The sequence below is a fragment of the Tasmannia lanceolata genome, unplaced genomic scaffold (genome assembly GCF_043159265.1).
Source record: "Tasmannia lanceolata isolate RefF3 unplaced genomic scaffold, GAP_Taslan_0.1 ptg000037l, whole genome shotgun sequence".
Classification (NCBI taxonomy): domain Eukaryota; kingdom Viridiplantae; phylum Streptophyta; class Magnoliopsida; order Canellales; family Winteraceae; genus Tasmannia; species Tasmannia lanceolata.
The window spans coordinates 27040909-27056848 of record NW_027518714.1 but is presented as its reverse complement, the minus strand read 5'-3'; the positions used below and the strand labels follow the sequence as shown (position 1 = coordinate 27056848).

General features: G+C 37.5%; 1 protein-coding gene across 2 annotated transcripts; it reads left to right on the top strand.

The window, feature by feature from the left end:
• The first annotated feature begins 105 nt into the window (after positions 1 to 105).
• Positions 106 to 15036, top strand: LOC143861148 (putative B3 domain-containing protein At5g66980). 2 transcript variants are annotated; one of them, XM_077372077.1, is made up of 4 exons: positions 106 to 225; positions 5834 to 6218; positions 6299 to 6423; positions 14459 to 15036. In XM_077372077.1, exons 1-4 carry the CDS (start codon positions 151 to 153, stop codon positions 14720 to 14722), a joined length of 849 nt encoding a protein of 282 aa, XP_077228192.1. In that variant the 5' UTR covers positions 106 to 150; the 3' UTR covers positions 14723 to 15036. The 2 variants fall into 2 exon arrangements, with proteins under 2 accessions (XP_077228192.1, XP_077228191.1); XM_077372076.1 differs by having other exon boundaries at positions 6275 to 6423.
• The last annotated feature ends 904 nt before the right edge of the window (positions 15037 to 15940 follow it).

Genomic DNA, 15940 nt, shown 5'->3' with positions numbered 1-15940 from the left:
GGCTGATGCACTTCACGTCAGAACAGAAGTATTCATTGGGGGTGTCCCAAGTAATCAAAAGGGGCGGATATATCACTTACCCCGTTTTTTTATAGTCGATTCGTTTTTCTTTTTCTATTCTTAACTTAATATACACACCGACCTCTTTCCATGGCAAGAAAGCCAAGCTTCGTACGGAGGCCTTCCTTCTTCAAGGTCATGCTTGGAGATTTTGCACACAAACTGGTATAACCTCTTTCTCTATCTCTAGTACTTTCTAGGCTTCTAGGTTTGATTTTTTTCAAGGTGTTTTGCAGAAATCTTTGGTAGCTTTATTGGGTATTTGTTTTCTAGAGAGCTTTTTTTTATTCAAAGAGCTTCACAGAAATCTTTGGTAGATTTATTGGGTGTTTGTTGTCTAGAGGTGTTACAACTAGTAGAGAGATGCAATACGAATTTGGGAATTGTTTTGATTATTTGTTACTTCTAAGTTGCATTGAGTAAGGAGTACTGGAAACCTTTCTGATTTTGAGATAGTTCTTTTTTCTTTTAAATCAAATGAAAATTTTTATACCAATGAAAGTTCAATGCTGCTGATATTTATTCGGTGGAAATCCTGAACAGAACGAGTTGAACAACCTAACTAGTGAAAAAGAAGGTAATGGAAAAGAAACCCAGAAAAATTGTTGGGAGTTTGCTTGATATCTCCTTCTTTCAAATATAAGAACCCTTCTTTTTGCAAATCATAGTATTAAATTTCGTCCGAAATCCGAAATTTCGGTTTCAGTTTGGACCGAAACCGAAATTACATTGAATCGGATTTTTACATGATTTCCCCGACATTTCCCCTAAATCCAAAATTTCAACCGAAATTTCGTTTTTCACCCTTATTTACAAAATTTCTACCAAAATGTAAGAGATTTCCACCGAAATTTTGTACTTTTCAGTGGAAATTTTAAGAAAACAGAATTTTTTGTCAAATTTTTACACGATTTTGGCCTTAATTTCCACCGAAACTGACATTTAAAACCTTGTTGCAAATTACGATCCTTAGGGCCGTTTGGATTCGCTGATTCTAGAATCTTGGATTTCCTCAAAATCCTGGATGGAGACGAGAGAAGGAGACCGTTTATCGTTTTCTGATTACAGATTTTAGAAATCTTAGGATTGGGGAGAGATTTCTAAAACCTGGATTTCTTACTTAAAATCTAGGATAATTTATTGTAAAATCCAGAATTTTACACCACTTTCAAACTAAAAACCTGGATTCTAAAATCTACGTATCCAAACAGCCCCTAAATCTGGTTAGATTGATTCCGTTGTCCTTCACTTCCCCAATGTAGATAACCTCCTCAGACTCGTTGATCAGAGCCTCTTCGTCTCATGTTTCATTTCTGCTGTCAGTAATGGACCGCGGTTTTTAGTGTGTCCGTGCGTGTGAAATACAGAAAATCGGCAAAAGATTTGGATTTTAGTAATTAAAATAATAGGCAAATGGACTGTGGCTTCTTTTATTCTTTCCTACTTGTGATCTGTATTGAACCTGACATACTTTATGAATGAAAGAAGGCATAGTATTTAAGTAACTTGAAACATTCCAGTTTTATATTTTATTTCAAGTGACAGCCAATTTATAGTGGTGTCCCTCCAAATAAAGCCACGTCCATGTCATTTCCCTCTAAATTGGTCAAATGAACAGATTTTCCTAGGAATTTTTGTTGCAATCCAAACATAACCTAAGGCCTCTTTGTCTTGCTACTAAGCTAGTGAAGAATGTCTCTGATTGATGTTGGGAGTTTCCCCATTAATTTTGAAATGCTTATCTTTTAAAAATATCTGTTTGCCTCTAATTGATTTTGGGTTTTATGCATTAATTTTTGAAATGCTTATCTTAATTTCCTTAAGTTATAAAAATACCCATTTAGTCCCACATAGGAAGGGAAATGATTTAACAAAAGGGATTTGTTTTCCTTTGCTTTACTTGTAAAGTTTATTCCCAGCCCCATGGTTTGTGGCAGCCATGCACAGATAAGCTATATGTGTAGCTGCACACAAACCATTTCCTCATATATATATATATATATATATATATATATATATATATATATATATATATGAAAAATTTGAGGATGAAGGGTTGACGCTTAAGAGTTTTTATTAAGAAAGTCGAAGAAGAAGGGGGGGATGTTCTAGGGTCGAGGCTCTAGGGTTTTTATTAAAAGAGTACGGGTTGTGCTTTCATATAAACAAAAAGTTGAGAAGGAAACAAGTTTAAAGGGAAAATATATAGGATTTGCATTTTAAAAGACACAATGATGAGTCGGATTTGCCCGAAGAAATAGGATTAGTGATGGACATGGCTACGACAAGAATCCGAATGTGTCCCACATGAATCCATGTCTGATTCGTGTGTGGAAACATGTTGACACGGATTCCGCATAGGGGGGCAAAGAATCCATACAACATATGTTTTAGGTGTTTTTCGGTGCATTCTGTTGTTTTATTTGTTGTTTCTCTTGTAGCCCCGACCATCTCAATCCCAGGCCTTTTTTTTTGTGTGGTGGTGGGGGCGTGGTTTGGATAGGTAAGCTGGGATTGAACCTCCGACCTCTGGGTTGGAGAACAAAGCCTTGACCATTGAGCCAGAGGTTCAATCCTGGCCCTCTCTCTTTTCATTTTAATAAATATCTCACCTTTTCAAGAAGGATAACATAAAACTTCTCATGAAAACCGTGTGATGAAAAAATGTGGGCTGCAAAATCTGTGAATGTACAAAGCCTTCAATTGCTAAAAACGATCAGTTTTTATTCACCATTAGATGTCTGGGCCCTTTTTTATAAATATCTCACCCTTTCAAAAAGGATAACATAAAACTTCTCTTGAAAATGGTGTGATGGAAAAATGTGGGCTGCAAAATCTGTGAATGTACAAAGCCTTCAATTGCTAAAAACGATCAGTTTTTATTCACCATTAGGTGTCTGTAAAAGAGAAACTTCAACAAAAATCCCTAGTGTCACTCCGAAGTCCTTCTAAACTCAAAATCTCTAATTTCAGCAAACCCCTGATTAAAACCCAGATAAATAGATAAACATGCCTAGCTGTGCATTATTACCCTCTATCTACAAATCTGATGTTGCATTTTGGTTGTGTGGCTAGTGCCCATGTTTCTCCTAGTGCCTTTCATTGAAAAGTCGAATCCCATTTATTGATTGGGTTTGTGTTCCGGGGAGATAGAATGTTTTTTAACACGTATTCTTATTTCAAAGAAAAAGGAATCATATGAAAGCTGGTTTCATCAATAGCTGTGAAACATAGCTTAGACACAAACATTGTAGCTTGAAGATGCATCCCCCAGCTATTTCGAGAAATTTTACATTGGCATTGTAGGCGTTTCACTGAATGCTCCGATATCTATACCAAAATATTCAGAAGTCTAGAAATTATGTTCTCCTAAGAACTTTGATCATTCTAAATGGGGAAACAATCAAGCTTTTTTACTCGATCACTATATACAAACTTACATGTTCTCCTAGACAATGGTGTTCTTCTTAGGCACACTATTTCTGTGAGTTGAAATGGTTTCACAAGTCTTTGCGGAAATATAGCTGCTACCAGTAAATCCTTGGCTAGGACAAGTTAATGGGGTGGAACTGTGATCATTCTAAACAGAGAAACAATCAACGTTTTCTATTCGACACCATATCCATACTTACATGTTCTCCTAGACAATGGTGTTCTTCTTAGGCACACTACTTCTGTGAGTTGAAATGGTTTCACAAGTCTTTGCAGAAATATATCTAATCAAGTCGAAGCCCATGGGTCAATTAAAATGCCAATTGATAGTGTTACCGAGGCACTTAAAATTTCAAATTGGATGCTTCTTCCATCAAGGTTATGAGATTGCATGCAATCTGATAAACTTGTCCAGTTAGATGGGAAGAGCTCCTCTTAGGGATTTTAATCTTTATGATTAAGGACATAGAGGGCGGAGAGAACAGGGAATTTGATACATCAAAACTTATGGTCTCTTCTTGTCTTATTGAAAGTAACTTTTGCTTATATATATATATATATATATATATATATATATATATATATATATATATATATATATATATATATAGAGGAAAAGGATTGTACGCTCGACCGTACCTAAAGTTAGGTACGGTAGAGTGCCAAATCACATGGGTCCCACATTTTTGGTGAGCATCTAAACTATTCATTTGTAAGGCCCCATCATAGATAGGGTGCATACCAAAAATCAGCTCCATAGGATGATCCTAACCCATCCATTTGTGGAGGCCAAAATGGACAGACAGTGTTTGTCCACAAATCTGCCCATTTTGGCCTCCAGTTTTGGAGGGGTTAGGATGATTCAATGGTGCTGATTTTTGGTATGCACCCTGTCTATGACATAAGATTGTACGCTCGACCGTACCTAAAGTTAGGTACGGTAGAGTGCCAAATCACATGGGTCCCCCATTTTTGGTGGGCATCTAAACCATTCATTTGCAAGGCCCCATCATAGATAGGGTGCATACCAAAAATCAGCACCATTGAATCATCCTAACCCCTCCAAAACTGGAGGCCAAAATGGGCAGATTTGTGGACAAACACTGTCTGTCCATTTTGGCCTCCACAAATGGATGGGTTAGGATCATCCTATGGAGCTGATTTTTGGTATGCACCCTATCTATGATGGGGCCTTGCAAATGAATAATTTAGATGCTCACCAAAAATGTGGGACCCATGTGATTTGGCACTCTACCGTACCTAACTTTAGGTACGGTCGAGCGTACAATCATTTTCCTCTATATATATATATATATATATATATATTTAATCTTTATGATTAAGGACATAGAGGGCGGAGAGAACAGGGAATTTGATACATCAAAACTTATGGTCTCCTCTTGTCTTATTGAAAGTAACTTTTGCTTTTATATATATATATATATATATATATATATATATATATATATATATAGTGTGTGTGTGTGTATGTGTGTGGGTTCACATTTTCCCTATATATAGATATATGGTAGGTAAGCTGGGATTGAATCTCCCACCTCTAGGTTGAAGAACAAGGCCTTGACCATTGAGCTTCCCTTTTGCTTATACATTTAGCTCCACTTAGCAAGGGATCTTAAGAAGGACTAAAATTACAGGACTCTCTTTTGGTTTCTCTGTTGTGTCTTGTTTATCCTGTGTGCACAATTTCCCTTTGCACCCTACCTATCACTGTAGGTCATGTTTGGCAACCTTGACAAAAAACATGAAATTTTACGTTTACCAGGTGAGAGGAGTAGAGAGAGACAGATTTGAGAAGCATCTGGAATTTCATGTATAAAAAAAGCTTATATCAAGGCTGATTTTCAGGTAAAAATGTGTTTTTCCCTGGAAATCGACCCCCTATCACTCTCGCCCTCACAAGTCTCTCACATCCTCACTGCACCTCTCTTACGTTTTGGGTAAAACGTAAACATAATAATTCATAATTTTTATTTTCATGGTTGCCAAACATGCCCTTAGCGATATATTCTTTTATTGTAAAGAAAAATGAGATGTTTCCATGCTTTGTGGCTGTAAACATCGAGTGCTCATCAGTTGGTTTTCCTAAACAAAGCGGTCCACCCGAGGAAGTAGCTAAATTCGCACAAGCTGCTTTAGCATGGCTTTATGCCTATGATTAGAAAGGGCGATCTTCTGAAGATTAAGTTGATATGTTTAATCTGTTGGTTTCTTTATGACTTTTATTTGTGATCTTGTACAATGATTAATTTGTTGGTTTCTTTATGACTTTTAATTGTGATCGGCTGTACAATGATTAAACTACTATTTTTTTTTTTTGTAGCGAATACCACCAGCTTTTATAAAGCATCTCAGTAGAGAGTCAATTGATAAATTCATCCTCAGAAATCCTACTGGTAGATTTTGGCACGTACAAGTGAGAAGAGTTGTCAGTGACTTGTTTTTACAAGAGGGTTGGCAGGGTTTTGTGAAAGATAATTCCTTACAAATTGGAGACTTTTTAGTTTTCGACTATGGTGGCAATTCAAATTTTGATATTAGGATATATGGTAAAAGTGGATGTGAAAAGGATGAAACTTTAGTGAATTTGAGTAGTGGTGAAGACTACTCTTACAGAGAGAAAGAAAATCAGAAAGAAAGAGGAGATGCTGTTGAAGGCACTCATATACCTCAGGATATGTGTTCCAAAAGAAGATCGAAAAGGAATGGTGAGTTCTTGCATTATTTTCTTTTCTTGAAACTAACTTTTCATTTTTTTTCTCAGCATTTTATTTATTTGATATTGTAGGACAAATGCTACTTCGTGCAATTGAACGAAAAGAAGTGGTTGAAGCAGCCAGTTATTCCTTAAAATCTGCTCGTCCACATTTTTCTGTGACTTTGACAAGGTCTATGGTATACAAAAACAATATAGTGAGTTTATACCTTCTAACATATTGTGCATTCCTGCCTTTACATTTTAGAATTTATAGTAATTGTCTTGAACTTCTAATGCTTAGCACCCAAGCAAATAAAAACAAAGACAAATTATCTTAGAACTTCAGCAGTTCTAGATGATCAACTTGCTCCTTTTTTTCGTTTACAGTTTCTGTCAGAAAATAATAGCACTTATTATAATAAATTACAGTATCAGTCAGAAAATGATAGCGCAAATTCCAATAATGACTATCATTTTTAAGGACATTCATTCAACTATAGCGTATATATATATATATATATATATATAGAGAGAGAGAGAGAGAGAGAGAGAGAGAGAGAGAGAGAGAGAGAGAGAGAGAGGAAAGTGTTCCTGAGCTCTAGCTCAGATAAGCTTATTTGAGCTATAGCTCAAAAACACATGTGGCCCCACATTTTTTGGGGGATCCAAAGCATTCATTTGGAAGGCCCTTCCACGGATAGGATTTGTACCAAAAATCAGCCATGCATGATCATCCTATCCCAATCAAAGGTGGAGGGGAAAATGGACAGACAATGTGTGTCCGTGTTTCTACCCATTTTTTCCGTCCACAAATGGCAGGGTTAGGATGATCCTATAGGGCTGATTTTTGGTACACACCCTATCCGTGGAAGGGCCTTCCAAATGAATGCTTTGGATCTCCCAAAATTGTGGGGCCACATGTGTTTTTTAGCTATAGCTCAGATAAGCTTATCTGAGCTATAGCTTAGGAACACTTTCTTCGGAACACCCAATCTATCCGTGGAAGGGCGTGGTTGCTTAGCTAGAGCTTAGAATACACTATCTCCCATAGTAGTTTGACTCATCCCACCCATTCATTTTACACTAGCTCACATAGATTGGGTGTTCTTAAGAAACCAGTTCCATACCATAATCTTAACCATCCGATCTATAGGACCATAATTTCTAGCCATTCATTCTAACCCTAACCCATAACCCTAACCCTAACCATAACCCTAAGCATATCCTATAAATAAAATGGGTTGGATGACTCAACCAACTATGGGAGTAGTGGTTTCTGAGCTCAGAAAATATATTTTAGCTCAGAAACCACTACTCCCATAGTTGGTTGAGTCATCCAACCTATTTAGTTTATAGGTTATGCTTATGGTTATGGTTATGGTTAGGGTTAGGGTTGGGTTATGGTTAGGGTTATGATTTGTGGAGGTTTAGAATGGAAGGCTAGAAATTATGGTCCTATAGATCGGATGGTTAGGATTATGGTATGGAGCTAGTTTGTTAAGAACACCCTATCTATGTGAGGTACTATAAAATGAACGGGTAGGATGAGTCAAACTACTATGGGAGATGGTGTATTCTAGAGCTCAGAAACCACGCCCTCATATATATATATACTAGCAAAAAACCCCGTGCGATGCACGGGCCGACAAAGAATTGTATAGACCACATCATAGGTTGATCTAAACCGTCCATGTGATGGAACACAACATAAATAGCCCCAAAAATCATTTCCATAGGCTGATCCTAGCCCTCCAATCTATAGAGGTTTCCATAATTCCTCTTCAATCGGATGGTTAAGATCACCCTATAGATTTTTTATTAAAAAAGCATGAAGGAGGGGGGTAAGATTGAAATTATGTGGCTTTAATGGGTGCCTTTGTTAAAAAGCATAAAGGAGGGGGTAGGATTGAAAATATGTGGGTTGAATGGGTGCATTTGTTAAAAAAAGTCAAAAAAAGTGGTGTGTAATTCTTATACTAGGATGAGTCAAACTACTATGGGAGATGGTGTATTCTAGAGCTCAGAAACCACGCCCTCATATATATATATACTAGCAAAAAACCCCGTGCGATGCACGGGCCGACAAAGAATTGTATAGACCACATCATAGGTTGATCTAAACCGTCCATGTGATGGAACACAACATAAATAGCCCCAAAAATCATTTCCATAGGCTGATCCTAGCCCTCCAATCTATAGAGGTTTCCATAATTCCTCTTCAATCGGATGGTTAAGATCACCCTATAGATTTTTTATTAAAAAAGCATGAAGGAGGGGGGTAAGATTGAAATTATGTGGCTTTAATGGGTGCCTTTGTTAAAAAGCATAAAGGAGGGGGTAGGATTGAAAATATGTGGGTTGAATGGGTGCATTTGTTAAAAAAAGTCAAAAAAAGTGGTGTGTAATTCTTATAGAATTTTAAAAAAATTCAAAAAATTCTCTTCTTTTCTCTTCTACTATGTAGTGTATATATATATATATATATATATATATATATATATATGGGGGCAAGGTTTCTGAGGTATCGTGCAGCCTGAGCAAGCCACTCTAAAACACCATCTTTATGTTGTTTGACTCATCCTACCCATTCATTCTATAGCACCTCACATAGATAGGGTGTCCCTAACAAACCATCTCCATACCATAATCCTAACCATTCGATCTATAGCAGCCTAATTTCTAGCCCTCTATTTCAAAACCTCCACAAATCATAACCATAACCATAACCATAATCCTACCTATAACCTACAAAATTAATGGGTTGAATGAGTCAACTAACTATCGCAGATGGTGTATTTAGAGGGCTGTGCAGGCTTCGCGATAGCTCAGAAACCTTTTCCCTCTTATATATATATATATATATATATATATATATATATATATATAGAGAGAGAGAGAGAGAGAGAGAGGAAAGTGTTCCTGAGCTATAGCTCAGATAAGCTTATCTGAACTATAGCTCAAAAACACATGTGGCCCCAAGAAGATGTAAGGCCAGCCATGTTGGATCTCTATTGGATCTCTATTATAAGACAGCTGTAAGGCCAGCCATGTTGTACGGCGCAGAATGTTGGGCCACCAAGAAGCAGCATGTGCATAAGATGAGTGTAGCGGAGATGCGAATGCTTAGATGGATGTGCGGTCACACAAGGTTAAATAAAATTAAAAATGAAGACATTCGTAAAAAGGTGGGGGGTGGCACCAATTGAGGAGAAGATGAGAGAGCACCGCTTAAGATGGTTTGGACATATCCAACGTAGGCCTTTTGATGCTCCGGTGAGAAGAGGCGACTCGTGCCAAATTGATGGAGTAAACAGAGGTAGGGGCAGACCGAAAACAACTTGGGTAGAAACAGTGAGGAAAGACTTGATAGCTAGGAACATAACAGAGAACATGACCTTGGATAGGATAGAATGGGAGAAAATGATCCACGTAAAAGAACCCAACTAGAACCAGGATTAGAGCCGGGTAGATTCCTTTTACCTTCTTCATGAATTTTTTCTATAGGATTCATTTAGCCGACCCCAGCTAATTTGGGACAAAGGCTTTGTTGAGTTGTTGAGATCTCTATTATGAGATTGTAGTTTAGATCTCCACTACGGTTTCAAACAGAAATGAAATAAGATCTTTATCTGAATCCCGTCTGTTAACAAGTTTTTCGGGAATTCTGTTTCTAATAATTGAACACCATTATAGGTTGCATTTACATGCATTTCTCTATTCCACTTAGGCTTGTATTCAGCCACCTAAAAAAGAGGTTGAAAAAGGCCAGACCATAAATACATAACAAATAAAAATAGAAAGAACCATAGCTACATCCTATCCAAGCTTGTTAGGATCAACGACATTGGGATTAGATTAGCAGACTATGGATGGGTCAAGACATCGAGTAAAATCTCCGTCATCTTCAAAAGTTGCGTGGTTAAGTCCACAGGGTGGGATTGGTGTTGGCAGAATAAGGTTGAGCAATTTATCTCCGTTGGGTAAATGGCTCTTAAGGTACGGGGAGAGGAGGCATTGTGGCACAAAATCATAGAGGATAAGTGTGGGTGGGGTTGGAGAGATTGGCCAAGACCACCTTTACATGTCTCTATCATCAAAAGCTTTGGCATGGCTTGGGTTTTCCATAGGACCATCAAGAAAACTATCTTAAATAGGAGTATTGGCTCGTTTGGAAAGCGGGGACAGACTATTTGGAGATAGTCCTTTATACAGTGATATCACACATTTTGAAAGAAGGAATAATCAAATATTTAAAGAGAAAAGGAGGATTTATGATAGACTATTAACAGAAATCCAAGCAGATCTTATCTTATGGGGCAGAAACAAAAAGAATTTATCTTCATATACCACGGGGGACATCTTCAGGAATTAGCGGACTGTTATCTTTGAAAGAGAACAAAAAGATTCAATTACCCCTAAATGGCTGCCTCTCCTTTCACGGTGGGTGAAGTTTAGCTTTGATGGAAGTTCTAAAGTGAACCCGGAGTGAGTGGGTATTGGAGGCTTGTTTCGGGATTCTAGCGGCCACACTATACTCTCCTTTTCCGAACCTGTTGGGGTATGTGACTTGAATGAGGCAGAAGCGAGAGCACTTCTTTGGGGTTTGAGCTGGTACGCACGACTCTTCCGCTCCGCTGATCATTGAAGGGGATTCCACAAACTTGTTGGTGTCAGCAAGGAATATGGAGTCGGATCCGTGGAAAACTAGAAATTGTCAAATATCATTTCGGAGATTTTTAGATCTTTGTATGACTGTGGTCCCACAGGTCTCCAATATGAAACGGTCTGAAAATGACCAAGTGGACAATCTAGCAAATGCTGGAATGGGGAGGATAGAGGTGGAGATTATCAGTCGTAGTTGAGGGTTGTTGTTAGATTGGGTGGATGAGAGAGGGAAGAATAGGGATTTCTGTTTGGGCTGTGGTTGCTGTAATCAATTTGGGGGACGTCTTGTCCTCGTATTGGTTGTATTATGGTTGCTGGCTTTTAATAAAATCTTGACACTTTTTCACACAAAAAAGAGATAACCAAGACACAGGCTATGTAACAGGGATAGAAAACACTGATGGAACTGGATCCAATACAAAAAAGCAAAAGAGAAGAAAGAAGAAAGCTAAGACATAGGCTGTTGGAACAGGGATAGCAGACACTGATATAGTTAGTTCTGGTGGACCAGTACTAACTGCCAGTTTACCCCATTCAGTGATCCCTTGAACAACTTCTTTGTTTCACTAAGTTGAGAAAATTCCAAGTGGTTTGTTATTCTTATTGTGGTTAACAGTCTATTAAAGCTAGTTAATATAGAAATTTATCCAGTTGGCCACCTCTTCTGACCAACTTTCGAGGCAGTCCATCAAAAACACTCTCTCATTTTATTAACATTCATTCTCCAAGATTCCTAGTAAAGCCACATATGGGATTATGGAATCCATTTTTAAGTGATTGTCTGTCACTACTTTGTTATCAATTCCATGTGTTGTCATCATAGCAATGTTCTCCACATTGCAAAAATGCACTGCTATTGTTATGACCTAGCAAGGTCAACTACTTCAAACACTATCCTGTTCTAATTTCCTAAGATCTTGCTCATCTTAAAACTCAACTCCAAAAACCCACCTCAAGCAAAAACATGGTTCATTATTAGAAATACATCTTTCTTTTATACCAATTCCCAAATCTTTCCAGTAAATCCACAAATGGTATTTTACAGCTGTTTACACTATATTGACTATCGCTGGTTTGTTACCCTTTTCGAGCATTGCCATCGTTAGCAAATTGTCAGCAAAGGACAAATAGATCGAACTTCATCCTCCTGTAATTTTTCAACAGCTGATTTATTCAACCTCAACCCCAATTCAACTCAACTCAACTAAGCCTTTGTCCCAAACTAGTTGGGGTCGGCTTAAAACCTCAACTCCGAATAGCCTAAAACATAAAGAAGATTCATTGTTGGAAAAACACAAGTTTCTAATTTTATAGAGATTTCTGGATCTAACTAGGAAATCCACAAGAGGACTGATGGCGGGGGGATCCCAGGAGTACACCACGGCCCAGACTGCCACTCTGCGCACCCATTTTCTAATCCAAAAATGTGATTATGGTAACCATTTTGACCAGATTGGTCTGTCACTGGTTTTTTAAGATTTTCAATGCATGACAACCGTTAAGATCTACCACAGACAATTAGATGGAACTCTTACCCTGTTGTAATTTATTTTGTAATGAGTTATTCCTAGATTACAACAAGGTTCATTGTTAGAAAAATGTCATTGTGTAACATTATTGCATCATTATGTCATGGGTGCTTAACTCGCACCCAGTGTTACCGAGAAGCACCAAACTAGTTGGGGTCGGCTTAAAACCTCAACTCCGAATAGCCTAAAACATAAAGAAGATTCATTGTTGGAAAAACACAAGTTTCTAATTTTATAGAGATTTCTGGATCTAACTAGGAAATCCACAAGAGGACTGATGGCGGGGGAAGCCCAGGAGTACACCACCGCCCAGACTGCCACTCTGCGCACCCATTTTCTAAGCCAGAAATGTGATTATGGTAACCATTTTGACCAAATTGGTCTGTCACTGGTTTTTTAAGACTTTCATTGCCTGACAACCGTAAAGATCTACCACAGACAATTAGATGGAACTCTTACCTTGTTGTAATTTATTTTGTAATGAATTATTCCTAGACTACAACAAGGTTCATTGTTAGAAAAATGTCATTGTGTAACATTATTGCATCATTATGTCATGGGTGCTTAACTCGCACCCAGTGTTACTGAGAAAAAAAAAAAAAAAAAACTCGTACCCAGTGTTATAAAACTCAAGGTGGGACAAGAACTCGGCCCACGTAAAAGGACTTGCTCGGCTCATCAAGTCAATGATTCATGCAGTCAATTTTCATTAACTCGGGCAAGTCAGAAGATTTTTTGATTGACTTAGTAGTGCAAAACTTGGACTTGGAAAATAACTCGGCCAAGGCAAAGAGCTGAGGAGTTAGAAACAGTGATTCAGTGCCCATTCTAAGCACATTAGTAATTTATAACTCTACTAACAGAAATAAAAACTATTTAACTGTACTAACAAAACACTCTTACAGATAAAAGCTAGGTTTATGCAGTGCTTATTTTGAGACTTATTTTATGGGAACATGACCGAATTCAGTTGGTTCTGTGATTCATTTTGATTCAACAACTCAACCAATCTGCCCTAAAGTTTTGATTCGAATTGAATTGGTTATTGTTTCAGATAAACTACAACAGCCAGAATAGTTGTTTGGCTTTTCTTAATTAATATCGTCTTCTGAGAGCAAAAACAAAAAGAAAAGAAACTAAGTTATCCCCTTGTTGATGATTAACATGAATGTATTTTACAATTTTTTCATCTATAAGCATCTGAGTAGAGCCTTGGCGCCACAGTAAGGTTGCTCCACTGTGACATGGTGGTCACGGGTGAGTCACGGAAACAGCCTCTCTCCAAAGCAGGGGTAAGGCTGCGTACATTTAGCCCTCCCCAGACCCTGCAATGGCGTGAGCCTCGTGCACTTGGCCCATAAGCATCTGAGTGTTACAGATAATTTATGAGAGTAATCTGTGATCAAGATAGAAGAAGAATTAATACACAAGAACACAACCAAGAGAAGAAGGTAACATGAGCAATGCTCAACCAAATTGATATATTATAAAACCCTAAAGGAATCTCTTCACAATATTAACTACGCATAGAAATCTCTACACAAGATTAACTACTACAATTCTCAACACTACAACTTACTAAAATTACTTCGAAGAAAAAAAAAATTACTTAAAGAAACACAATTTATTAGACTTAGTTAATGCAATTCAACTTACTAGACACCGGACACTAGTTAATGGAACTCAACTACTAGACCACTTAACGAAATACAACTTAATAGGAGTAATAAACAAGGGAGTTGTAGAAAAGTCTTCCAACCATTCATTACAAAACAACCTCGGACCCTCCACCCAAGCCCTTTTTTTTTATTATTATTATTGGGTGGTTTGATTTCTTGATGAATCGTGAAAATAGAAAAGATCTTACTTTAAAATATTTCTTTATGTTCCTTTCCGATTCCTTCTATGTCGTAGGGTTAAAACTGAGAAATATTTGTTGTTTTCTCGATGTTTCATCAGATAGCCAACCTAGTATTATCTTTGCCTCATTTTTCTTACTACTATTTCTATAGTCGCTGTTGAGAAGAGAATCATCATGTAGTTCTTTTGACTGTAGACAATTCCAAAAGAGTTTGTGACGACAACTGGGCTAAGGGGAAAGTCGCGATTGATACTCTGCGATCCTAGTGGGATGTTTTGGCACATGACAATCACTAGTAGGCGTGATGATGGTCGTGCTATTATCACAGGTGGGTGGCGTGGTTTTGCTAGAGCAAATGACATTGGAGAAGGAGATAAATGCATCTTTGAGTTCATCCAAGGAAGAGGTCGTGGGAGCCGCAGTGTCATCCATGTTCAGATTTTGCGGGCAAGAGGCTGAATTACAGACATTTTTTCTTTAATCTTTTGTGGGATTTGCTATGCAATTTTGCGAAAAGCTATTTCACGAATCACTTTTGCAGCAGAGAACAGTCAACTTGTACAGATTTTGTTTTATTCATTTAATTCATCTGAGGTGGTTGTTCTCTGCTGTAAAAGAGAGCCGGGAAATGAGTTTTTGCAAAATTGCCTAGCAAATTTCTTCTTTTGCTTATGTTTAGCTAGTGCAAACAAAAATGTAAAATTTGTGTTTTAGCAGTGTATGAAATTTAACATTTCACATCAACTATAAAAACAGAAATGAATAGTTTCAGATGGCAATATGTTTTTTTTTTCAAGTGGACCGTTTGGATACTAGGATTTTACGTATAGAATATCCCGGATCCGGACCTGACACGGGTAAGACAAGGTAAAATTTGGATCCGTTTAGCCTGTTGACCCGACCCGTTGGGGATTTGCTAGCGGAAGGCATTTCGCAGATGGCCTGTTGCATGTGAGAACAGCCACCTCGTGAATGAAAACAAATTTTGCTGAAGAGTGAGCCTGTGTGGCTGCTTTCACGTGCGACAGGCCATCCGCGAAATGCCTTCTTCAATGGACGTTAGCAAATCACTGGTCTCACACATAGTTAGTAAAACTCCATTTTAAACGGCATTTTTTTTTTTTTTTTTTGAAAAAAAAAACACGTTTTATTGGTATGCCGTTTAATAGTCTGATTAAAACTTTTACAGTAAAAAAACCTCCTTTTTTTTTAGGAAAACATTTTAATGATGTTAAACACAAATTTTTTTATTTTTTTTGCCACTTTCCAATTTTACCCCATTATATTTTGCAAATGACAAATTTAAACGCATTTTTTTTATGTTTCTGTTTTTTTTACTATGTTTTTTTTAAATCAATACCGTATTAAACTCGAATTTTTCCCATGCCGGTTTTTTTTTTTTTTGGCATCACGTTTGTTAAACATGGTCTCACATGAAAATTATTTTATTTGGGGATGCCACATTTTAGTAACAGCGGCCGACATTTGCCCTCTTAGTTATTCTCTTTCAATGTAGGGTTTTAGGTTAATTGGGCTAATCCTTAATTAAGGTCTTTTATTAGCCAGAGTATTAGTGCATGGGAGACCTAATCCTAATCTCTTAAATATAAATAAGAGGGGTTGCTTAACGGAGCAACACACGTAAAGCACATGCACGTTTATATGATTCTGCAGATT

Bases quoted from the DNA above. Each gene is read 5' to 3' on its own strand.
- LOC143861148 (XM_077372076.1), top strand. From the start codon at position 151: ATGGCAAGAAAGCCAAGCTTCGTACGGAGGCCTTCCTTCTTCAAGGTC. The intron at 6,219-6,274 runs GTGAGTTCTTGC...TTTTTTTCTCAG, and splicing joins AAGAAGATCGAAAAGGAATG to CATTTTATTTATTTGATATT. The intron at 6,424-14,458 runs GTGAGTTTATAC...TTTTGACTGTAG, and splicing joins TGGTATACAAAAACAATATA to ACAATTCCAAAAGAGTTTGT.